The sequence below is a fragment of the Lygodium microphyllum genome, chromosome 4 (assembly GCF_053477565.2).
Source record: "Lygodium microphyllum isolate KBCC chromosome 4, Lygodium_microphyllum_v1.1.10, whole genome shotgun sequence".
NCBI lineage: Eukaryota > Viridiplantae > Streptophyta > Polypodiopsida > Schizaeales > Lygodiaceae > Lygodium > Lygodium microphyllum.
The window spans coordinates 162,177,399-162,204,104 of NC_141138.1; the positions used below are offsets into that span (position 1 = coordinate 162,177,399).

General features: G+C 38.0%; 1 protein-coding gene across 3 annotated transcripts; it reads right to left on the minus strand.

Moving 5' to 3' along the window:
• Positions 1-4,022: 4,022 nt before the first annotated feature.
• On the minus strand, positions 4,023-13,327 carry LOC148037846 (putative UDP-arabinose 4-epimerase 2). Of its 3 annotated transcripts, none has more exons than XR_015690705.1 (12): positions 12,488-13,327; positions 11,988-12,101; positions 11,490-11,617; positions 11,287-11,397; positions 11,085-11,192; positions 10,862-10,953; positions 10,634-10,775; positions 10,394-10,488; positions 9,896-10,025; positions 9,546-9,690; positions 8,912-9,336; positions 4,023-4,042 (listed from the first exon to the last, which is right to left on the minus strand). XR_015690705.1 is itself a non-coding variant. In XM_087676806.1 (11 exons), the coding sequence occupies exons 2-11, from the start codon at positions 12,052-12,054 to the stop codon at positions 9,104-9,106; spliced, it is 1,251 nt and encodes a 416-aa protein (XP_087532932.1). In that variant the 5' UTR covers positions 12,055-12,101; positions 12,488-13,327; the 3' UTR covers positions 8,460-9,103. The 3 variants fall into 3 exon arrangements, 1 of the variants encoding a protein (XP_087532932.1); XR_015690704.1 differs by lacking the exon at positions 4,023-4,042 and adding an exon at positions 8,460-8,795; XM_087676806.1 differs by lacking the exon at positions 4,023-4,042 and having other exon boundaries at positions 8,460-9,336.
• Between the last annotated feature and the right edge of the window lie 13,379 nt (positions 13,328-26,706).

A 26,706-nucleotide genomic window follows, 5' to 3' on the forward strand; every position in this document is an offset into this window, starting at 1 on the left:
ATGATAAAATTTAAAAAGTTATTATTTTGTTAATATTTTACAATGTAGTTCTTGTAATGTACACAGGTTTGTTTATGTGTATAAACATGTTGGATCAACACTTTTGTTATTGTACTTGTCCCATTAAACACTTTTCTGAACTCTAAAATTCTACCTTTCCAATGTTTATTGTTGCGGTCTACAACATCCTTATACTTGACCTTGAAACTCCCTGGAGTACTTGGGTGCATCAAAATCCAATACAACTTATAGTAGTTATCGCAAATCCAATTACCGCTACTATCTTTCATATTGATGAAGACCTCCATTGCAAGTATATTACTGATGTTTTTCCTCCATGAAGACATCTATATTAACCAAATACAAAAGTTACCTATCAACCAGTTTTTATGTGCTTTTATTATTACATGTAAGTGAATTTGTACATATATAGAATCATTAGTATAATAATAATTTTATGCACAAGCATCCCCTTATTATTTCCCATATGCAATTCTAATATTATGCAATGCTATGAGACTACAGCACTGATGTTATCCCATGCTATTCCATGGTTTTATAATCTAAATAAAATTAACCTAACGAGATAAAAAACTAACAAATTTTTTTCTTATTCATAGCATTTTAATTACGGATTTTGAAGTACAAGAATGTGTTAACGTTACAAACTTAATGTTCAAATCTATACTAGATATTTCTTTCCATCAATCCTAACTAGATGTCAACAATAATAATTAATAAATAATACTTACAAGTGAAACAAAATTTTACATTTAATCACTATAGAGAGCAACATACATGAGAAACTTTGTAGCCCTCAACTCTAAGGTTGTTAAAAAAGAAGTCAATTTTTGGACAATATGTGTATCTCGCTGAGATGGAGGCATAGGATACAATACCAAAAGGTATTTCAACTTAGAATATGCATAATTTGTAAACCTTTTCTCCAAATGAAATGAAATTTGGCTATGGAAAACTTTTTTTAAAAATGACAATGTACCTATAATTTGTTGAGATATTGATAGTCGCACCCAAGCTTAACCTCTTTGTAATGGAGCAGTGTGGGGTCAAGATGTAGAATCCCATATGTATAGTGGTGGAAAGTACAACCTAGTCTATTCCTATAAAGCATTGTACTTGCTCTCATTTTGAATGCAATGTCATAGTACTTTTGTACTTATAGCAAAGTGTATGTGCCATTGTCAACACACAAGCTTGTGTTTATGAGTCCAAGATTCCATCTTGGAACCTAATTCACTTGTGTGTTAGTCAGTCTATATGTCTATGTCCTCATGAGCTCACTCTTCCTCTTTCAACCTCCATAGCCATGCTCTAGATCCAACATTTTAAACATGGTATTAGAGCTCAACTGAGCATGGTTAACTCCTCACTCTACCTCTCTAGCTCCCTTTCACTTCCACCCAACTTGATATTAGCTCAAGACTTCATTTCCTACTCTAGCTTCACCTTCACCTTCACCACTGGAGCTTTCATGACTGCCATGGACAGTAGTACCCTGTATGCTTGCAGCACCTAGATCTCTCTCCACAGTCAATATCTCCACACAATTTCTTCTAGAGATCTTTTCCTCTACTCAAGGCGCACATTCTATCACTTCACACTTCGACATTGTGTACTGCAGAACCCGGCATTGTCAAAATTCTCCATCGCTGTCTAAATTGCACCCTGCTCTTGGCCGTACCATCGATTCTCCTTCTATGCATTGTGATATGTCCAGCAAGCATAGGGTAGGGCAAGGCCACTGTCTAAGCTTCCTCTAGCTCAAATATCTCACTAAAAAATCAACTCCACGAGCTACAATCATCAAAAAAATCAGTCGCCTACTTCAAAACCCTAATATCCACCATAGCCATCTTACTTCAAGCTCAAAACTACTTTATTTTCTCTCTCCCGCCACTCAAATCATTCTTCTGCCACTCTGATCTGATTGAGAATTGAAGTTTCTAGTAAGCATTTTCTATCAAATTAGCAAGGAGGGGAGAAATCCAAGCATCAAACTCAAGTGCCTGAAAGCATAGTATCTATTGATACTTATCAAGTGTTATTTGACACTACATTCCTTGTGTCTCTTAACACGATTGAATCTTCTGTTGCTCAAATCTAAGAGTTTTGGTGCTGATTTGCTCCTCTAGCATGGGCAAAGACTCTCCAACTGTTCGGTTCAAAGGGGTCGGTTTCCACACCTGGCAAACCCACATCAATTGCATCCTGATGAAGAAGAGTCTTTGAGCCATTACCAATGGCAAGAGAAGAAGCCTCGAGATGCGAACCTTGTAGCTACTTGGCAAATGAATGATGACAAAGCACAAGGCATCATTAAGGTGGAATTGGATGACAGCTACATCCACCATGTGGATACCTGTGAAACCTCTAATGATACATGGAAGAGACTAGATACTTTGTTTGGTGCACAATCAAAGTCATCTAAGTATGGATTACTGATTGAATTTTCAGGCTAAATATGAAATCAAACACATCTCTTGCAACTCTTTTAAACTATATGGAAAGTCTCTTAACTCAGCTTGTAGGAATTGATGTCAAGATGGATGAAGATATTTGTATTGGTATGTTGTTAAAAAGCATGCCTTCTAACTATAATAATGTGTCAACTACATTAATCAACATGCCTAGTCCTAAACTGGTTTACATCAAGGCCTCCCTCCTAGAAGAAGAAAAGAAGATAAAATCCAAAGAAGAACCGAGCACCTCTAAAGATAAAAATGTTATATGTCGGTAACATGTACAAAGGCAAGAAAGATCAATTGGTATGTGACTTTTACAAAAAGATCGAACACATGGAGAAATCCAGTCATGCCAGGAAGACGCCCCAAAAGGCCTATTTAGCTGCTATTAAAGAAGAAGAAGATCACCATGAGAATCACCAAGAGAAGGACAAACCTCATCAGTCCTTCTATTCTGATAGACTTTTTTAGCATTGTATTGCCTAGCCCTAATGCTTCTGACATAAGCTTGTAAACTCCTCGTGTAACCTTGCACTACAGCCTCAGAGATACACTTTGTGAGGCCCCTGTTACAGCGTCTGGATTTCCATTATGTCTTTGGTACCCACAATTAGCCTTTTTTGCGACGACAGCCCTCTAGTGTTTACCATTTTGTGGTGTGCACACAGTTTACATGTGGTTACTCACTAAAGCCTCTACACACTTTGTACTTTTCTGGTTTTGATTGAGGAGGGGTGTTGAGATATTGGCAATCACACCTAGCTTAGCCTCTTTGTATGGAGCAGTGTGGGCTCAAGATGTAGAATCCCATATGCATAGTGGTGGAAAGTACAACCTAGTCTATTCCTATAAAGCATTGCACTTGCTCTCTTTTTGAATGCAATATCATAGTACTTTTGTACTTACAATAAAGTGTATGTGTCATTGTCAACACACAAGATTATGTTTATGAGTCCAAGCTTCCATCTTGGAACCTAATTCACTTGTGTGACAGTCAGTCTGAATGTCTATGTCCTCATGAGCTCAGTCTTCTTCCTTCAACCTCCATAGCCATGCTCTAGATCCAACATTTTAAACATAATTATTTTCACAAAGAAGCCCAAAGATGTTGAGCAAGAAGTTGAGTTATTACAATATCATTGTTCCTTCACTTTGAGATTCCTGAAGTACAAAAAAAAAAAAGAAATCTTTGGTTAAAGCATGCATATAACGTACATAGTTTTTGTCCAAATGAGCTAAAATTTAACCATAAAGCAATAGAAAAAATTATAATATACCTATGGCTCTCTTTGTAGAGAAGCCCAAAGATGTTGAAGAAGTTGGGTTTTTAGAAAATCATTGTTATTCACTATGGAAGATTCTTGGAGTACAAAAACAAAGGAAAGCTTGGTATGCATATACCCTGCATAGATTTTATCCAAATGAGATGAAATTTAACTATGGGGCAAAAAAGAAAAGAAAAGATAACATACCTGTAACTTTGTTTACAGAGAAACCCAAAGATGTTGAAGAAGAAGTTGAGTGTTTAAAAGATCATTGTTCTTGACTGTGAGAAACTCCTAGAGCACCAAAACAAAAGAAAGTTAATGTTAGAGCGTGTATATAACTTACATAGGTTTTGTCCAAACAAGATAAAACTTTATCATAGAACATCCATGGAGAAGAACAATATACTTGTAAATTTTTGTTAAGAAAATCTCAGGGCTTTTATAGAATAAGCTCCACTCTCTTAAAACATATGAAACTCACTCTATGTTTGTGTAGAGGAAATGAAATTTCAGAGGGTTACAGATACGACAAGTAACAATGAGGTTATAAAATTTTGTCAAGAGAAATGATAAATTTTAGTTCTGCCTAAGAAAGAGGGGGAAACTGAAAATGGGAGATATGAAAATTCAAAATTCAAAAAATAAGAAAATTGAAATTTGAGTCACAAACTTTTAGGAAGTGGAAGCCTTGTGTTCCCCACATTTTTCCTTATTTTATTATTGAGAGAAGATTTGGCCATATCTAAGATTCATGTTACATGAATCTAGAATCCTAGCTCCCTCATTGGTTAGGCCTTTTTTTGTTTATTCACTCCTTAAGGAGCAAAAAAGAGAGTCCATACTTCTCCTAATGATGAGGAATATACTGTTGATATTAGTGTTAAAAAAATTTAATTGATGTTGAATAAATCAAGAACAATACTATTTTTGGAAGGTAGTTTCTCTCCTATCAAAGGCTTCTTGAAATTTATTTGACGATGAGGGTCTTCCTGCACCCTTGTCTGGACCATCTACATTGTCATACATTACTAGTTGGTTAATCTACAAGTCTAGTTGAATAATTTTTAAGTTGACTAGGGGAAATATAACAACTAAAAAGGATTATATTAGATAATTCAACAATCCTAAACATGTAACCTTCATCATTGACTTGCTACATGTCTTCAAATTGTTCAAGATCCATAGCCAAAGACCTTATCCTCCATGTAGGGCTTTGAAAGAAATGATACTATGGTTAGACATGAAGGCTTCGCACTAAAAGATGGCTCAATTCAAAAGACAAAAACACCATGCATTCACCATCTCTTACCTTCATTTGAATTGTTTTCCACTGTCTAGTTTGACTTATTCAATGTCCCTTTTATCTTCTGTCACATACAACTTGAAACCACAATAATAAAATAGATACATGACCTAATGTGCAACCTACACACTCTTATGGAAAAGCTGAAATTACATTGATTTTGATATAATTAGTTCACATGTGGATTTTATACATTCTTTCTCACCATCTATCCACCACTACGTAAAACATAAAGGACAACATTGATGTTCACAACTAGCAAGCATCTCACCACATGCCACATAGACTCCTAGTACTTGTATCATGTCCTCTAGCTCTAGTATGGACACATCTAATGTAGGGAGTAGCATGGATAGTTGACCCCTTTCTACATTTTGTAGTAGACTGTTGTAAGATATTGATTGTCAAATACCATCTCTCTCTTCTCTTTCCAATGTAGAAACTTATTTTTGCAATTCAAATATCAAGTAAGATTTGATACTATCCATATGCAAGATATAGAATGAACTTACAAAACAAACAGCTTTGAAGTTTGTATGCAAAATACCTAAGCAATATCTAGGCAAGGTACTTTTTTTAGCATCTATGACTAGCAATAAGGTTTAATGGTGTAAGAAATAGATCTAAGTACATACCTCTATCAAGGTGCTTTAAATTGCGTCTTATTAATCAACCTATGTTAGATATTGTGCTAGATAATTACATAGAACCTATGACTTGCAATTTTGATCTAATCATCCACAATGCTACTAGTAGACTTGTTACTTACTGAAATGGGCAATGTTTTGGGAGTATTTTTGTGGGGTTGTCTTCACTATACTACAAATGGGAATAAGCAACAAGCATTACAAAACAACAATATGTTTAAGACTATTTCCATTTTGATCCATAAATTAAAGATCCTTATGTGCAAAAGAGGTTGTCTTTAGTCTTGCCATTATAGTATGCAATACACAACCCCAACATATAGGATTAAGAATGATTACAAAAAGATTTAGAAATGTAATTTTAAAAAGAAAAAAGCACTTTGAATTAGATAATTGAGAGTTTAATGTGCTTTCAACTCTCCTTCCAATTATGGAAATCTTGCATGTGAAATAGCAAATGCCAACAAACATGCAAATTTGATGCATCTCATAACATGATATATGTATTTACAATCATAAATCTTAATCAGGGTACTTCAAAAGGGGCATGCATACAAAACTCCAATTTTATTACAAATGCCCAAATATACTTCAAAAGTGGCATGCATACAAAACTGCAATTTTGTTACAGATGCCTAGATATACAATCATAAATTTTAATTGGGGTACTTCAAAAGGGGCATGCATACAAAACTGTAATTTTGTTACAGATGCCTACATATACAATCTGGCCTTCTAGTTCTTCATCAAATTACAAAACTACAACTTTGTTGCAAATGCATAGATATACAATCTAGCCTTCTAGTTCTTCATCATATTACAAACAAAGATGACCATCCTAATCAAATAGGAGATTGATTTCCTTCATACTAAGAATACATTATTTATTTGCTATGTATACCAAAGATAATAGTTAAAAACGCTCAAAACACTAAGATACATATGAGTTTTCCTCAACATGAAGTTCTTGCAATGCATTATTTTGATAATACTGAGCTTGCTACATTTATAGTTGTTGATTTTGTGAGATTAAACAACATCAGATCCTAGTGACCTAATGGTTGATGGCTCTGGGGTCCAATAGTAACCTAATGGCTCTAAGATGCTTTGGGGGGTGCTCAAATGGTGTTCAGAGAGATGGCTTCAACACATTGATGCAATCATGCAAATTCATGGTTGAGATTTAAAGAAAACACTTCCGCTTGTTTAACTTTAAAAGTTGTTCTTGAAATCATTCTTGAAAGCACATAATATTATGGCATACAGAGATGGAAGGAAAAAAAAGTGATGTCAAAGTTTTTGTGGTTTCTGTTCATCTTTCTAGCTCTTATACAAAAGCTCTTCCAAAATCCACCCCCACCTATTTCTCCCTTTGCTACATCAATCCCTAGTGAATTCAACGTTTTCAACCAAGGAGGATACATGACTACCTAATATCACTCAAGTACTACCATTGCAAGAGCCACAATAAGCGAGAACATGGCAAGCCCCATGATGGAGCCTTGTTAACTCACCTCATAAAACAAATTCATCAATGTACAAATTAATCAAATTATTAAGACCCAAATTAGAATTCATTATTATATTGGAAGAAAACAAGTGGAACATTATCTAGTAGAGGATGTTTTCATGGAGTAAAGAAAAGTGAATTGCCCATTCATTGTGTACTACACTTAGATGTGTTTTGTGATTATTTTTTCCCTTTTGTACTAGGTTCCATCCCTCTGTTGGTGGAGCCTACGCAAGGACATTAGTAAGGTTTGAGTATGTCCAAGGTGTCTCATGACTTGGAGAATAATGCCAATGGTATGGACTGCGATCATTGGCGGGTCAATTAAGATGTCAACTAGGAAGTACCTTTTGAGAATTCATAAATGCAAAGAATACTTTTGCACTGTTTTAATTGACAAGTTATACCTAAAGAATTCAAATTATTGGGTGGCAAAAGCTGTTCAAAAGAGAATCTCAAACTTATTAACCTATTTGAAACTCATTGACTACTATTAACCTTTACTTTCAAGTAGTAACCAACTGACCTGCAAATGTATTATCTCCTTTACGCAGTCACATCTTTGTAAGATTTTCAAGTCCATGACTGTAGATTATAGTGCACTCACAAACAAGTGACAGCTATTGTGGACTTCATGCCACAATTGATATGTAAATCATGGCCTACTCCCATGAATGCTTGTCTACCCAGCCTAATTGCTTGTAAGGTGGATATGGATGTTAACTATGAAATATTTGAATCAACAGTGCCAACACGTCACTTAAGTTGCACATACAATAGATGTGTCAATAACATAACACCTTCCAAAAATGTCACATATTCTAGTGACTGGCAGGGCCTTCTAGTATACCACAATACATGCAGCATCACTGTGAAGATGGAGTAATCGTGTGTAGAAAGTCATGGACTACAAAACCCATACATTTACTGGTGGCAGTGGAAATTTTAAGCAAGGGTGTAGTGTTCCAGTCAGCACTTTGTTGTTTTGTTTTCAGACTTCTTTCCCAACGTCGCCTCAATACTAAGCACCTGTGTTTCTCTTCCAATCTGTGCTTTGATAATCACTTGTGTAAGTGATACACCACAATCTACCTGTGGCTAGTGGCAATCATCACTCTTTACATATTTGGTAGCACACAGGACATACATCAAATCATATTTCTCTATTAATGCATAATAAACTATTAGCAATCAACACCCCCCTCCCCCCCCCCCCCCCCCACCACAAATAAAACAAAAAAAACAAGAAAAGGAAAAAAATGCATGCGCACATGTGAGTGCACAAAAAGCTCCTGAAAAGCCTTCGTGAGATCATATTCTGTAAATAAGAGCAACAAAACAAAGATGCTCCTACCAATGTCAACTTAATTGGCACAGTGGACCCTATATCCTTTGTTGGAATTTACAGCCATATCTTTGACAGGCAGTACATGCCAGCTTTTATATAGCCAAACGGTCTGCTCTTTGATAAATCTCTAGCTGCTGCTTAGGTCAGGTTAGTGATATAAATTTCTATCACTACCAGATTCTGATATAATAATCTTGGTCAAAACTATTTTGAAGTTTGTACATTTAAAGATGTCCCTGAAAAAATATTAAATTAGAAATAATTACAAGCAGTGAGATAAATAGACACTTGATCAGCCTATCCTGTGACCTCTCAGTATCGAAGGTACACCTGGAGGGGTGTGGATAAATACCTTGAACAGCCAAAGGACCTTCTACCATAACCAGCAGCCAGATTTTGTGATTCCAATCTGTCCTCCAGGGACTGTGATGAAGTTGATATACAGTGCTACTTGTTTTTGCCCCATGGGTCTGCAGGTTGTAGATGGTTTGATGGAAATATAATGGTGACAAATGTCAACAGTCACCACATATACAGTTTCCTGTTACAAAGTGGCTGACTTGTAACCATTAGGGTGACCTTGTTGCCATCTCCATGACATTGCCAATGCATCTTGCAGGTCTGTAAATTTGGCACTCCATTGCAGTTCTTCATTGATCTTCCTGGGATCACTCCAAACCTCTGCATAATCCCCTGGCCTTCTCTCTAAGTATGTTACATTGATATCCACACCTGTTGCAGCCTTGCAAGCATCCACAAACTCTTTGACAGACTTCCCTGAAGCAAAGATACCAGAACATGATCAGGTTGAATCCATGCATGACTGTGCCTCCTCTTACAGAAAAAGGCAAGCTGAAAGTACAGCATATTGATTAGACTAATTCCAGAAAGCTGTTGAAAACCCTAGAAATGCAAGCAAGCATTACTCATTTGACTATGGTATTTCACACGTCAGGCTCCTCGGCTACTTATGAAGACGCATTTACCTTGGCCTGTACCAACATTGAAGATGCCAATAATGGATGGTTCTAATCTCTCCAGTGCCTTTACATGAGCATCTACTAAATCTGTGACATGTATATAGTCACGAATACATGTACCATCCCTGGTCTTATAGTCTGTCCCCTTCACCTGAAAATGTTAATACCCAGAAGTTCAGATTGATTATGAATGCTTGCATTCTTGCATCCTAGCAAAGTAGAAAAACTTGGGCATACCATCCTGGCTAATGAAACTTAACATCTTTCACTGTTAAGCATGCTAGACCACGTGAGGTATGTTTGTGCATGTTGGTCAGAGGAACATCATTTTTGAGCATGCTTACTCAAACACCTACCTGCAACCCTGGTATAATGCCCATCGCTGCATCAAAGCATGCACCTGAAATGCGTCCATGGTGTCTAAGCTCTGCTCTGGGTGCTTCACCTAGTCTTCCCTTAGGATCTGACCCAATAACATTGAAATACCTGAAACCAACCAGGCAAAAGTCAAATATTCCACAAGCACATAACATAAAAAGGCAAAGGAACACCGGATAGGGTAGCAGAGTATAAAAATCTCTGAACGTGAGGAGGCCAGGGATGTCACTGAGACAACAAAATATAAAACTAAGTAAATGGGAGATGTCATATATGTGATTACTTTATGTTATTACCAACTGGAAGTGATTTAAATACACTACAACTAAGCTAAACAATTGACCACAATATACAAGATTCTCCAGAGTGGACAGTAAGAAGAGAATGTCTGCTTCTGGTAGAAACAGGTGCCTGCTATGATTCCCTGTTCATTTCATTTCAGATAAGGGACAAATTTTAATGGCTATCATACAAACCTCAAGATTGTGGCTGCCAGGTCCGTAGTCTTTGCATAGTCCTTTATAATGTCCTCTGACATCTTTTTAGCTTTTCCATAAGGATTGATGGGTTCCTTTAATGATACGAAACACACAACATATATCAATACAGGAAGAAAAAGTAGCATTAGTAAATTTGAATTTGTAGCTTCAATGCTTCGCATTAATCCCATACACATGGCAGAAATGGCCACACCAGGAATGATCAGAAATAATCACCTGTGGAGTATCCTCTGTAATAGGCATTTTTTTAGGCTCTCCATATGTTGCACAGGTGGAAGAGTAGATGAGCTTTTTGACATTGTGTTTCTTCATGGATTCCAGAAGTATCAGCGTGTTTGCTGTAATGTTCTTGTAGTACCTGGATCAAATGCATAGAACATCAGTTTATCATTAAGAGCATCATCTTATGTGTGAAGATAGCACATTCACGATGAAACTGCATACCGCAGAGGTTCTTCCATGCTTTCTCCAACGTAGGCAACAGCAGCAAAGTGCATGACTGCATCAATTGCATTGCTGGCAAAAATTTCATCAAGCTGATTGAAAGTCAAGCACAACACTTAATCTTGCGAAACATGGACTCGACTGGATTCTTAGCCTTGTTTCAAATAATGACAGCAAACCAGAAACTCGGACTGAAAGTAGATATGAGTTTTGAAAAGGATACAGCTTTGCTATCTCCTAAGTCAGCAAGGATGAACTGAAGTCTATCAGGCTCTGGAAATAACTCTTTCAAAGTCAGAACAGCTCCCAGATTGCCTCGTGAGAGGTTGTCCTGCAAATGACAAAAACAAATTGGTGAAGATAAAATACTGTTGAACCTTTTACATCAATGACAAGGACACATAAACAACTCAGCTTTAACATACCACTATTGTAACTCTGTAATTATCCTCGAGCAGCCTGAGAGCAGCATGGGACCCAATAAAACCTGCTCCACCGGTGACTAGAACATGCATGATGCCATCATGTTTAGAAAACTGAAACGGTAGCAAACATGCAAGTCAGAAAAACCTCAACTCAAGCAAATAATTCTACTTAAAATAAGACCATGAGTCACAAGAGTCACTACCACATCCATTGTTGAAGTCATGGACGACTGCCTCAGCATAAACATACAAAGCACAGTAAGAGAGCAGGCAATAACAACTTTTGCAGCTATATGAGATCGTTGTCTACTTGAAACACCATAATCCATCCCTGCAATGGCCACCCACAGACTGATCAGGAAAGGTTGCCTGAGGTCAACATCAACAATCCTGCCTCTTGTGCTTTACACCACCTACAACTTCATCATCCACCTAACATAAATGCATATACAACTGACCAATATTGCAAAAGAGACCTGACATCAACGCCAATGTATATGGATTGTGGATGCATCAGTTAACATCCTACTGGTGTTTTCAACACCAATGAGGAAAACTACAAAGTGGATTGCAGACACCAACAAAAATCATATAATATCAAAAAACATATAATCAGATACAAGCCAGCAACCTATCAAAAGTACAATTAATCAGATATAAGCCAGCTACTGCTGATTGTAAAGCACTCATCCAGAACTGACCTGCTAAAGTCCAGGATCTTGATGCCCTAGTCTGGGTTCTCCTCCGCGCAACAGGTGAGCCTGGCATGAGAAAAAAACACTATTCCTGCCGCTGTAGTCACTCGTCGCTTCTGGCTGCAAACGAAATTTGAATAAAAAAGCAGCAGGTGTCCAGAAAACGTAACGCGACAGTGTAAGATGAACTCTTAGTATCGAATTAGCAGCTTCTTTTGTTAACAGCTAGAAACGCATATCTAATGTTTCATTTTGATGAGCATTTGTGAACAAAGTTAAGCTGACATTTCGAATTAAAAGCCGAATCATCTTACGTGGAATCATCTTACTTAACCTATGCAGTATGTGAATTGTCATTATGCCCTGTTAGCCTGAGCACGGAGATCTCTCATACCAATTGAATGTGTTCCTGTAATGTGCTATACAGAGCACCCAAGCCCGCTTTCTCCCCCCCAAAACACACACACACACCCCAAACAAATAGAAAAACAAAAGGTGGAGCATGCCTGATGATGTGACTGTCCAGAAGAAGCACAAGGGGAAACGCGGCACTTGCTTGTAGTGATCCAGACTCCACAAACAGGGCGTATACCGTACAACCCTTGCGCGTTCAATGAGAGATCAGGCAGTAAACAATTGACATCCAGACAATTTGGAGCGATCTTCCTCCTTGACTTTACGAAGATGGAGTAACTGTTGTTACTAATTTGCGTTTTTGGCCTGGCCGACTCAGAAGTTGAATTCCCGGCCTAGGGCTTTTCCCCCTATAATGCCGTAAGCAATCGCTCGCAATTTCGTGTGCTTTTGCTGCGAAAAAAATTATTATAGAACCTATGAAGCATCGGATGGCCTTCTCAGAGATTCAATCTCTTTCTCTGGCAGTCAGGAACCTCTAGCACAAGTCGCAAATGTGTTTGACGATCAGCGAGCCGGCTCTCACAGGACCGTGAGTTCGATGGCAAAGTGGAGCTAATTTCTCTCCTAAGAGGCGTCTAAAGTGTGGCGCATGGAGCAAAAATCGCATCGAAGCTTTTGATGCCAAATGAAGGGGCAACAAGGCAAAACACGGAGAGACGGAGCGTCAGCCCGAGGCACCGATGACTGGATGCGGGGCTTCCGACATAAAATCATGCGACGGTTAGGGGGAGGAGGAGCAGCAGGAGCGGGAGGACGAGGACGAGGACCAATTCTAAGGTTCCTCAGGCTGCAGTGCGCGTCTAGAAATAGACACAGACACAGACAGAGAGAGAGAGAGAGAGAGAAAGAGAGAGAGTGTGTGTGTGTGTGAGAGAGAGAGAGAGAGAGGGTGGGGAGACGGGGAGGTGGTATTTGTTGTGTGCGCGGTCGTTTTGTGCGTGTGTGTCCTTGCTGCTCGTCAAAAAGCGAACATTTTGACAGAGAGCCCCCGCGTGTGTCACCGCTTGCAAAGCAGTTTCCCTCTCCTACAACCCACTATAGTACATTCACATTCACATTCGATATTAAGCATCCTTTTTGACTAACTTGGATCTCTTAACACCCACAACACTCCATTCCTATTAATAATGCATGCTCTAATTAATACCTCAAAGACAAAACAGAAATTACTCTTTTTGAGATATTATTATCCTACTAAAACATTCTCTAATTGAGCCATCTAAACACAAAACAAGAATACATTTTTCAAACATCCAAGTCTAAAATCAAAAACACATACTTATTGAGATTTTGAAACTATAAACAAGTGTGTATGCATTAGTTGGTCTAATGAGACACTGAGATGACTAAGATGAGGCAAAGAGTGGGTCTAGCAAGAGGACTATGACTAAGATAGTGGAGATTTACTCCCACACATGGGAACTTATTTCGCATGAGGTGAGCCCTCTAGGACTACCATGTGGTGCATCATGCATCTTACTACATGGGAGCTTGCCAAGGCAGTAGGTGGGCAAGCTTCCTACTGACTCAAGATAGGAAGATGAAGCCATGGAAGAAGGCCCAAGTGGGAGTGATGAATCAATGACTAATGCTAACGATGTGGCAAATGGTATGAAGATAAAGCGTCGCCATGCTAAGTTGGATAGCAAAAGCTCTTCAGATATTGTGCAACTAGGTGCCAAGAGTAACAAAAAGCCCAAATCAATCTATATGAGTGAAGACATTAATATGTAAATCAAAGCCAATCTACAACTCATTTCCAAACTACTAGTGGCTACACTCGACAGAAACATGAAAGAACGAGGCAAAGGAACGGTTAAGAAAATTACACTCGACAAGGATAAGGGTTGTCCAAATGTACTCAACTTCAATACTAAGGTAGTTTTGATCTTTTTTACAAGCCGCCCTCCTAAGGTTATGAGTGTTGTGAGTTCATTCAACATATTTGTCAAGCTCGAAGGATCAATTAAGTATATCTATTATGGGGTGAAATGATTTTTTGAGGTGATCTTTAATAACAAGAAGGTGGCCAAAAAAGTGCAAGAGCAAGGAGTTTTCTTCTAAGGGCTTGATTTTTTGTATGCCATGCCCTAGCAACTAGTGGTAATCAGCAAGGATTGCCTTAGGAAATAATGCCCAATTTGGGTTGAAATCCCTGTGAATTATAAGCTTACCTTTGGGTTGGGAAAGCCTCTCTACATCCCACCCTTCACAAGCCCTTTTCATCGGGAATCACATTTGCCTTCTATGGGACACTATTGAGAAGCAATCAAAATTCCTTAACATTGCCTACCCTATTTGGGAGAGTTATGATTAAAGCTCTCATGGAGAAAATCCATAGAAGCATGCTATAACTGTGGCATGCGAGGTCATTAATTGATGAATGCGAGCAAGGAGGAGATGAAGATCACTATGACAAACTAATAGCTTGAGAACAATCATGGGCAAAGATGGTAAAGCATAACAAACTGGCTTCTACTACTAATGGTAACAAAAGCAATAGTGAAAACAAAGTGGATTGATGCAAAGTGGTTTAAAATAAGGAAGGCAAGGATAAATAAGAGGCCACAATTTCGAAGAGCACATGGCTCAATCCCCTACCTATCAAAAATGTTTGGAACATTGCCATACCTAAGCAAGTAGGGGGTAAAGCGAATGTTTTTACCAACATCATTAGGGTTTCATTTGAACAATTGGAGCTACCCAAGAATTGATGCAAAACTTGGCATGCTACCAAGCCATGAGGAAGCAAGAATGTATGGTGCAAAATACCAAAATTGGTAATCATCCATGTAGAGTCTCCAAAAGACACATGATATCCTACATCATCAAGCTATCCAGCAGACATGATATTGCATGTCAATGTAGGTACATGACATACATCGTGCATAACAAAACTGTTGCCAGAAGGAAACTACGGCCTAACATCACCAATGCTGACAATCTCAAGAGACCTATCATCACCCAAGTGCACAGAACTCGAAACAGAATGGTATGAATGGAACCACTCTCAACAAGGTGTCACATGAAAGGACGCACCTAAGTCCAAGAGCCAACACTGTGCATACATAGAGTGTATCTCTATCATCTGCAAAGCATTAGATGAAGCTACTGCAAGGATATAATCCCCATCACTATCCTCGGGCTGCATGACATTGATCTCTTTAATTTTAACACTTGACTTGGCAAGTACTATGCTATGATCAAAATACTTTTCCTACACTTTCTCTTCCCCCTTGTCTTTGCGCCTTTCATTGCGCAATTCATGACACTGTGGCCTTATGTGGCCTTTCTTCCCACAATGATGACAAGTTAGATTTGCGTTTCTCCCACGAGACTTACTACGTGACTTGGACTGAGATTTCTACGAATCCCGCCCATGGCCATTACCACGGTCATTCGTTGCATTTCCATCATGTCGGCCTCTAACTGTCAAAGCATGAGACACACAAGAGACATCCAAATTCTTACCGTTTATCTCTTCTTGCAAAAGAGAGCTCTCAACATCAGATAGCTTCAGAGTAGTGGTAAAGGCACATAAGGCGGTGCGGAATACATCCCAAGACATTAAGAGTTCCAAGCAAGAACAATGGAGTGACATCCTCTTTGAAATTAATCCCCTTTGCAAAACCAAGTTCTTAAGAATAGCATGAAATTGACTCAAATGAGCTGACATGGTCACATTCTCTTTCATGCGAAGATCCATAAGTTGTTTCAGACAATACATTTGACTTGCAGGACTTTGCTTGTCATAGAGGTTCGTGATCTTATCCCAAGCTGCCAAACACTTTGTGCTTCCTCAACCACATTGTAATGCACATGTTCAGTGAGAGACAAGATGAGGGTGGACTTGCATAACCCATCAAGCTCCATCCATTTGTCAATTAGTCATAGTTTCAGGTTACTCTCCACTCAACCTTAGTGGCTTTATTTGCGATTTTTGCACCAATACCTGCCAAACTTGGCTCTTCCAATAGGCATAATTCATACCATCAAGCTTAGTGATGTTGAGATAGCATTGTCAATGGAAGAAGATGCCATACTACAAGTTAAAACAATGCAGATAGTTCAAAATTGCTTGCTATAAACTGCAAAAAATGACCAAAAAACCACCAAAACCAAGGCAAAATGGCGAGACGAGTATTTAATGATGTTGCCCACCAAGTACCATCAAAAGTACATTAAACCAAGATGACTCAGCGTGAAAAATACATGATAGTCGGGAGATATATGCTTGCTATAATTTATGACAGCAATGTACAATGAGAGCTGATAGTATAGGCAAAACCCAATATTCAAAGTCAATCACTGATTGTCAATGCAAAACCAGCACTAAGCGGGCATAAACAAGCATGTAACAGTCAAACTGACATGAGCCAATACCGAAGCATGTCAGACAAAGTCCGTTAGTAAAGTTAATCAGCCCAAGTACATCTACACAAACCAAGGTATATCAACCATACATCATCCATGAGGAGATCCTAGTCTCAAAGATCCAAAAGCTCAATATGCATAACCGACACTCCTCAATATCCGATAAGCATACAAAGACGCTCCCACTGGCACAAAATCCATAAGTGTCAAGCAAATAAGCTCAAACAAAGCATGTAAGAGCACCAATGACAGAGTATCCAAGATTATACATCAGTAAGACATCCAGAGCATATGAGTAGTCAACTATCTAATGATAGCACCCAATGTCATGAAGACAATCCCAATCAATCTTTGACGAGAGCCAAAGAAAGACCAAAATAAGCTCCAGAATATCCAAACTCAAGCCCAAACGAAGCTCCAATAGCATTCAAGTCCAAACAATGTAACTAGTGTGTGTAAGTAACATAAGCATCAAGCATGTACCAATAGGTCATACATAGACCATAGGTATAACCTCCGTCACAAAGCATGCCAGTGTAGATCAATGTCAAGTAAATGCCAACCAATACGGAGCTCAAACAAGGCTCAAAATACATTATGGAACCATCCAAAGCATTTGCCAACCTTCATTTGCATTCTAATAATCATATGAAACACCCGGGAAGCACCCATGACCAATAGGCAAAGTATAAAGTGACTAAATAAGCTTCAGCCCTGGAGTGTACAGCAATGATTTATTATGTAAAACTAAGTATTTCAGGCCACTAAATCAGCTCCAAATGATGGCCAATCAATAGGCATACATTCCCCTAACATTCGGGGACCATTCGGGACCAATCGGGCATCAAATGTCAATGCTATCCAAGCATAAACATAAAGTGTTGATGTAGCACTATTTGTGGCTGCCTATGGACTGTGGAAAATAGTCCTAGACTGGGATAAATCACTCTACAAATCAATGCGAATGATAAACCACCAACGTCGAGCATCAAGGGGGTGTTCCCAAGTACCAAATGAAGTGTTTTCAAGCTGCCAATGAGTGCCAAGGGGGGGATGAAGGAAAAAATGAATTTTCATAGGTCTTCAAGCTCGCACAAACAAGGCTGATGTTGCTGGGTATGATGTTGGTCCATGTGGCATTTGATGGGGTGGAAGGGGGGCTCAAGTAGGGCCTAAAGAAGGCCTACACAAAGCCTTGTCAAGCCTAATTAGGCCAAGATATGAAATGGGGGAGCTCCAATGGTTGGAGCTATGGCTGCCCCTTCCTACTATACCTTGCAAACTAAAATAAACACTCAGAAGAATGCTTCAATATCTCTAAAGAAATGCCTTGAGGGTGACCAAATGGGCCGGGTAGGTGCTTTGGAAGTCGGGGAGTGATCGGAGCTTGAAGGAGTCGAATATGGTTGCTAAGAGTGAGAACCAATGGTGTAGGGATTCGAATGAATGCTGAAGGAGTCATAGACCAAGCTTGAATGCTCAAGCAACCATGCTGTAATACCAGTTGAAAGGTGAGAAGGATTGAAGCTTGCACGGGAGAGCTAAGGCGAGAGAGTAAGAGCAAGAGAGAGAGAGACTCACAATGTGGGAACTCCAACAGTCACAATGTATGACCGGCCTTCCCTTTATTCATCTGTGACTAAAAGAATAAAGAATAAAGTGACAGTGACAGGCACCCACCGCCTGTAGTGTGCAAGCATGGGTACTATCAGTGTAGTAATACATGGGCAGCTAGGCGGAGGCACCTTTACCCCCAACATATAGACCAGCCTTCTCAACTCATTGTTAGCAACTTCTTCCTGAGTGGCCACAAATTGTTTGCATTTTCAAAATAGGTGTGAAACATCTTCAATACAAGGGGGAAGCACACATAGGGGGAAACATTCGCCAATTTTGGCCAAGAGAGTACCCTTGAAAATGTTTGAAATTTAACTCTTCTTTTGAAGGTTAGAATTTGTCACATCCGTGCATTTGGAGAGGGTCATCACATTGTTCAAGTTTGCAACAATTTATTAATCTCAATAGCCCTCATAACATTGTCATATTGTCATCACCACAAGCACTCTTTCACATTAACATAAGCACAATCTTACCCCATCTCTAGGTGCTTTTAGAAAATGCAAGAGGACCAACTTTGTGTAAATGCACTACATGCTCATTAATTGAAATAATAGAATTTTTCAAGAGGTAGCAATTAAAGCATGCAAACATGTGTACTATCCCAATACACCCCTCCCCACATTTAATAGACCAAATATCCAAAGATCACAAAATACATGACAAATGCAATCTTCATATCTTGCTAATAGTGCGTGTCATTTTCTTTGAGAAGCAAGAGGCCATTATGGAATAGGGTCATGGTTCCTCAGCTGGTATAGGCTTGGTATAGAAAGTGATCATTGGAGTTAGAAGAATGCCTTGGCTAATACTAGGGATCTTACATTGGCAAATTTATTTCCATCGAACATCAATAGCCAAAGGCCTCCTATCCCCCCTCTCTCTCTCTCTCTCTCTCTCTCTCTCTCTCTCTCTCTCTCTCTCTCTCTCTCTCTCTCTCTCTCTCTCTCTCTCTCTCTCTCTCTCTCTCTCTCTCTCTGTGGAGGATTCTTGATCTACATCGACAGCAGACTGAGATCCGACGACACTCGACACATTGGATCTCAGATCTCCGGTTTGCTCTTTCTCCACCGTCGATGTACCACATCCTGCATCCAGGAGGGATCACCTGCTATTAGCGACTTCGACGACGACTGCTACTACATCCCAGGATAGTATATCTCCCTGCATTTGTTACATATACACATCGCACCACTTTATCACAGCCGACAGTTGTTCCCCTATCACAGCCGACATTTGTTCCCCTTTTGTAGCCATTATCTGGAGTACCAGAGCTACATACGCACATACACATACATGACACTTATCACACTCATAGCACCGTATTTTCAGCTTCCAGTTTTTAGCTTTTCATTCAGCACTTTTATTTTGGATAGCTGGACCTCATCAGTTGTATCACAGTTTGTCTCATAGGCCAGTTTTGGTCTTTAGAAGACGTTAATATAACTTTCTTTCTTTCTTTCTTTCTCTCTCTCCCCCCCCCCCCCCCCCCCCTCCACACACACATTTATACTTTACTAACAAAAGACTAGCTAGATAAATTTGAGAATTGAACTCATTCAAGTAAATCCTTCAATGAGACCTTGATACTCTATCATCTACATAACTATGCCAAATTAGCTCTTCCAATAAAAATTTCAAGTTCATATGGAAATATTTATGACCAAGAACTAGAGGGTTTATTTTGTGAGAATTAGTGCTACTTGGTCATATTGTAATGTAGCACATGTTCACTTTGTTATAAGTTCGTTAGTTGAGAGCTAAGTTATGGCAAATTACTTTTGAAATGATCACACAAAAATGTAATGAAATCTATCCATAATGGCAAGAACCAACCCAAGGACTTTTGATGTTTAATGATTAAAGTGAATATGCATGTTGCTTTTGAAAATGTTGGCATTGTAGGATCACATTTATGACTCTACACTGTTAGACCAATCGTTAAAAATCTAGGTAGAAAAGCATCCATTGAGTTCATTCGAAAAAAGACAAGTCTCATGTAAGAGAATTGGAGGACACAATGCATCTCTCTCTCTCTCTCTCTCTCTCTCTCTCTCTCTCTCTCTCTCTCTCTCTCTCTCTCTCTCTCTCTCTCTCTCTCTCTCTCTCTCTCTCTCTCTCTCTCTCTCTCTCTCTCTCTCTCTCATTGCAAAATGAAAATGATGGGTAATTCTTGTTCTTTCAACTTTTAATACAAAACAAGAGGTTTTTGCTATTCAATCTTGAGAAACATTCAAACTTACCCTAGAGAAAAATGTAGGCCCCAAATTATGCAAGTTTTTTGCATTTAGATAGAAAGTGATTCAAAGTGAGGCTATTCCCACTCGCTTAATCAAGCACAATAACCTATGGTCAAGTACCATTGTTTCCTACTCAAGGAGCACTAGTAACACCATCATGTTCATGTGGACATTAAATAATCTAAGGACCTAAAAGCACCACATAATGGTGATAAATGTAAAGAACAAACCTTTATTGTGCTATGTATAGTCCATATGTTCAATTATCCTCTTCCATAGTAGTTTATGTTACCTTATTAAACCTTGAAGACATGTATGCATCAAGCACTTAATTGCATAGCATTTGTTATACAAATAAATATTGCACATTTTTAAGAGTTTTCAACTATAAGTTATGGGATGTTGAAGCAACTTTTAACCACAATCTAACCTCAATAAAGACCACAAGTATGCATCAAGCACTTAATTGCATAGCATTTGTTATACAAATAAATGTTGCACATTTTTAAGAGTTTTCAACTATAAGTTATGGGATGTTGAAGCAACTTTTAACCACAATCTAACCTCAATAAGGACCACAAGTTGCATCTTATGGCATGAGCACACTTAGGTTACTAAACTCCCTTTTTAACCAAAGGGCTAGGACCTTCATAAGTTTACCACTTTCAAGTGTCTCCTTTAGGCCCAATAAATGTGAAACAAATATCCAATGCCATTGCCTTTTGCATGATATTGGTTAGGGGTTCTACATGGGCATAAAGTGAAGAACATAGAGACTTGAGCTGTCATTCCATACGCAGGTAACCTTCATGACGTTTTGTTGCTTTTTTTAAGCACCTGAACATTTAAACTTGCTTGAGCTTATGAGATGCTCATAAGGTCACTATCGGCATTTTTTATGCACAAAAAAAGTTTATTGGTAGCATTGTTGCTTTGTTGGCTTTGGTCATGCTACACTATCTTCTTTTAGGGCATTGTTGTACATGACACTTCTTGAATGTGCTCTACATGAGACGCATTTCATTTGCATGATTTGCAACAAACACATAATCAGTCTTACCTTCACTAATGCTCATAATCACATGCATGCTCCAAAAGATATACTCTTTTTTGTTGTCAAACGTATAGTTGAAAATGTGGTTGAGTCTTTAAGGAGAATAGAATGTGTTGATCTCAATTGTGAGTCTTAAATAATTCCCCCCTTTTTCTTTGTCATGCATATGCTTTGAAAACTAGGTCAAAAATCATTTGTCTATGGAATGTTTACATTTCAAGGTCATAGGATTGCTAACATGGTTAGTTGGTTTACATACAACGAAGCCTTTGAATCATTGTTATGATGGAACATATTGGCAAAACAATACATAAGAAGTTCTAATGCTAACAACGATGACAATTTAACCTATCAATGTTGGCTAAAATTCCAAAATACTAATTGGAATTTTATTATGTTATTAAAAATATTGATAAATTTTACGAGTATTTTAGTTATAAAACTGACATTTCATATAGATTTTGAATGTCAAAATTGTTTTCTAAGAGGAACTTTCATTTACTCTTACCATTTGAGAAATAAGTTATCATGAGCAATAATAAGAACATCAATCGGTTACCAAGTTATTAACTCAAAAATGACTCAAATTCTTTTTTTTTAAATGCAACCCCTTGGAATCCTCATAAACGTGAGATTTCTTGTGAGTAGACCCTTGTGGCAATATTGTGAAAATGAGTTGCCAACTTTACCCAACTTCAACGCCTAAAAAGCACTTTATGTTCCATCCTAGATCATGCTTATATATGGCCAACTTATTATTCTTGAGAATCAAAGTTATAAATGTTTATCCTCTTTCCATCACCTCTTTTTTGAAGCTCCCCAATGCCTACTTCATGTAGCTTGATAACTTTAAGGCTTCTAAGATAAAGGAATGATGTCCTCACTTTTGCACAACTAAAAGCTTGTAGTGAGATGGTGAACATGATGACAATTTAGAGGAGAGGGAGGAGTGTTTGAGTGGAGTAGGAGTGATTCTTGTTCCTTTATCATCTTATGAGTAGTTTGTTAATGTGGAAGCTCACTCAAGCCTTATTAACTTGTAGTATCTCACTTAAAGAAGTCAAGAATAGTTGCATTATCTCAATAAGCTATAGGCTTGTTGCACCAACATTTTTTAAGGAAGGAATATTTTGTTTACAATTCTAATTCCTCAATTAGCTTATGCTTCATAGTCACTAATGATTCTTATCAAGTTTTTGTTTTCAAAAAGGGACATGGCCTCCTATTTGATAGCCATTTATTAGATTTCCACTTTTATAGAAATTTATAAATTGAGCATTTGTCTTGATTGTTACATAATAAAAAACATGCTCCAAAGAAAATTTCCTTTAGAGATGTTGTCATAGAATAAGGACATGATGGAGTCTTAGGATGTATTTACATGATTTTAACATACACTTGAAGGATGGAAAATGTAGTGACATCATACATGCATACAATCATGGGAGCTTTCAAAGTCAAATCATTGTTAAATTGGTTACTACTCCATGAGCGCTTTGCATCTTTGAGCTCCATTCATATCACATGTTCATTCCATGATTGGATACAATGTTTTAGTCAAATGCTACATTTCATAGTCTTCTACCCCTTCATTGTATTACTCACTTTGAACTTGTTTGTTGTTGTTAAATATTTACTAAAATTTTGGGCACATTAGCACTTAAGCTAATATGCATGACTTCTTGTCATCAAGGTATTGCCATACCTAACTTGTACCACCCCATGAATTTTTCATTAGCACATAAGCTAGTGTGCATGCACTTCTTGCCAGCAAGCTATGACCATACCTAACTTGCACAACCCCATGCATTTTTCTTCACCTCAAAGGATAAGTCCTATTTAGGAACTTTTGTGTGTGTGTGTGCGTGTGTGCGTGTCTGCGTGTGGGCGCATGCACGCGTGCATGCGTGTGCGTGCGTGCGTGTGCAAGTTCATGCTTATTATTGAAATAAGGACACTTGGTTTATAATAAGCAAATCAACATTGAATTGTTTAAAGCTTGTTGTTCTTGAACAACATAAGTTTGTTATTCTATTGGGAGGGGTCTCTCATATAGGTAAGGCATTAACCAACACCAACATAAGTTTGTTATTCTATTGGGAGGGGTCTCTCATATAGGTAAGGCATTAACCAACACCAACATTGGTCTATTTAATTTTAATTTCCTTGTTGTAAATAATACAGAATTTGACAACATCAAATATTCAATAACAAGTTGAATGTGATGTGTTGTTTAAACCTTTTTATCTACTAGTCTTACACTAAAAAACTTACTTATTGACTAATCAACCACACAAAACGAAAGTGGCATAAGCAAATCAAGCACTCAAACACAAATTTTTTTGGCCCCAAAATGAAAATATTATTGCACTATGTATAGTGTGTCTATATATAGTAGCTTGGTTCGCTCTATGTAATCCTATCTCATGTGCTCAATTGACACGCTTCTAAGGTTCTACATCTCGCCTCTCTCTCTCTCTCACGCTCTCTCTCTCTCTCTCTCTCTCTCTCCCCTTGAGTCTCTTGTCTTTCTCATGTAGCTGAACATGGTATCTAAGCCAAATTTTGATCCTTTACCATGTTAAACCCAATCTCTCGTCTTCATCACCTAGTTCAACATGGTAAAGGATCAAAACTTGGCTCAAATACCATGTTCAGGTATGTGAGGAAGACAAGAGACTCAAGGGGGGAGAGAGAGAGAGAGAGAGAGAGAGAGAGAGAGAGAGAGAGAGAGAGAGAGAGAGAGAGAGAGAGAGAGAGGGAGGGAGGGAGGGAGGGAGGGAGGGAGGGAGGGAGGGAGGGAGGGAGGGAGGGAGAGAGAGAGAGAGAGAGAGAGAGAGAGAGAGAGTGTGTGTGTGTGTGTGTGTGTGTGTGTAGAAACCTGAAGTGTGTCAATTGAGCACATGAGATACAATTATATAGAGGGGACTAGGCCACTATATATAGAGACACTATATATAGTGCAACAAATATCAATTGTTGCAAGTCAAATGATAATTCCTCTAATCAATTCCATCTCGATGGATGGGATTATGAGAAAAAATGTACAAGCATTCTATACTAAAAATGATGGATTAACAAGTGTGGATAGTCACAAAACAACTCAACCATATGCATAATAGTGGTAAAAGTTTCTAATGAGCTATTCTCTTCATTTTCTATCAAGAGAACAAGATGCCTACTTTTCAAGTCTGTGCTCACTATAGGGATACAATTGCCACTTGAGTTTTGTTTGCAATCAATTGTAAGATTCATCACCATAATCCATTAAGTGGGACAAAGAGCAACTTGAGTCATGCCATCTCAAATCCTAATAAATATTCCCTAACAATGTGCCACACTTGATATATGGCCACAAACATTTTTCCTTTTTGCCCTAATATGGCTTATGTTTCATGTGATATGCTAATGAAGGGTATCCTTGGCCAACCATCTTTAGAGCTTCTTCTAGCCTCTTTTAACACATCACATTTGCATGCCCAAAATAGTTACATTTTTATCTTGCAATTTGGATAAGATAGGATAGGATTGCCATGCAGGCTAAGGAACTCCACTATGAAGCAAAACTTGGGATTTTCATCTCATATGACTCGCTTTGTTTTTAATTGACAACTAGAGAAAAATGTTTGGAATTGAGTCCACCTCTAAACTATTCCAAAAATAGTGGTTATTGTTCCAAGGATGCCAATCTCTAGCCATCTCAATACTTCAAAAGCATCCATTTAGACACTCTATCACTGGTAGGGAGCTTGTCCAAAGTAGCAAGTTGATTACATTGAAGGGTGTGGCTTTCCATGTTAAAATGACTAACCTCCTACATCTCTTAAATAGCTACGATGTTTGATTCAATACTCATTGACCTTACAAAATCAAAGAGCTCGTTTATTGATCTTGAACAATATAGTTTTGGAGACATAGGTTAGTTCTCTTGAAGTTTTTGGAGACATAAGGTAGCTCTTTTTGAAGTTCTCCTAAAGTTTGAAAAAAGGCAAGAGTCAACTTCCCTTTGAGTATTAGAAAGTATATACCTTAGCTAATAAATGGTAAACCATATCACATTTCATGCATCACATCTTTCCAGCAATTATGTAAGGGGAAAGCAATAACATTAAAAGTGATTATTCACTAAAAAATATACTTACATAATCCCAAGTGTTGTATGACATGCAATTGTCCTAAGCATCTCACAACTCATTTCCAATCAGTGTCTTTAATGCTTAATTTGATAAAAATCATAGTATTTTCCTTAATAATGAGTGCTAAAGTTTAGCATTATCTCTATTGATCATTGACATTAAAAAATATTTATGCTTTGAACAGATTATTGTAGTTGAATTTCATCCAACAAACATATTTTTTTCATTTTTCTAAGAGCTTAGATGGATGGATCCATCTAGCTTAGCATCCAACCAATGAGGGAAAGCAACATGCCCACTCAAGCACTATTGCAAATGTGCATTTTGAGAGATCTACTACTAGAGTAGACATAGACCAGGGGGTTAGGTTCCACCTACTTGAGGCTAAGCCATACATGCAGTGCAAACAACTAGAGGGTCACATGACCACAATTTCTCGATTCCATCTTCCTATGAACTAGTTATAGGAGAGTCACAAAATGTTACAAAAAGAAAGCGTTAATGGATGTAGCCATACCTTACATTTCTAACCTCTTCTGGAAAAAATAACATTGTGGATGAAGCAAAATGAAATACCCAAGGGATTTGTATTCCATCAATATATCAACCTCATTGGTACTTTTCTAAAAAGAAAATGGGATGCTGGAATGTACACTAAAATTGGAGCATTCAATGATAAAGAACTAGCATACGTCATCATAAGTGTGGTCCACTACCTATTGACCCCAAACCCACATGTTACTTCTCTATGACACATGGAAGTAAATACTAGGGGAAAAAACAAGCTTGAAGTAGTGAATGGTAATAAAGGAAAGGAAAGATGAACATGGAAACCATAAAATAAAAAGAATAAGCATGAGACATCAACCAATAATTCATAAGGAAAT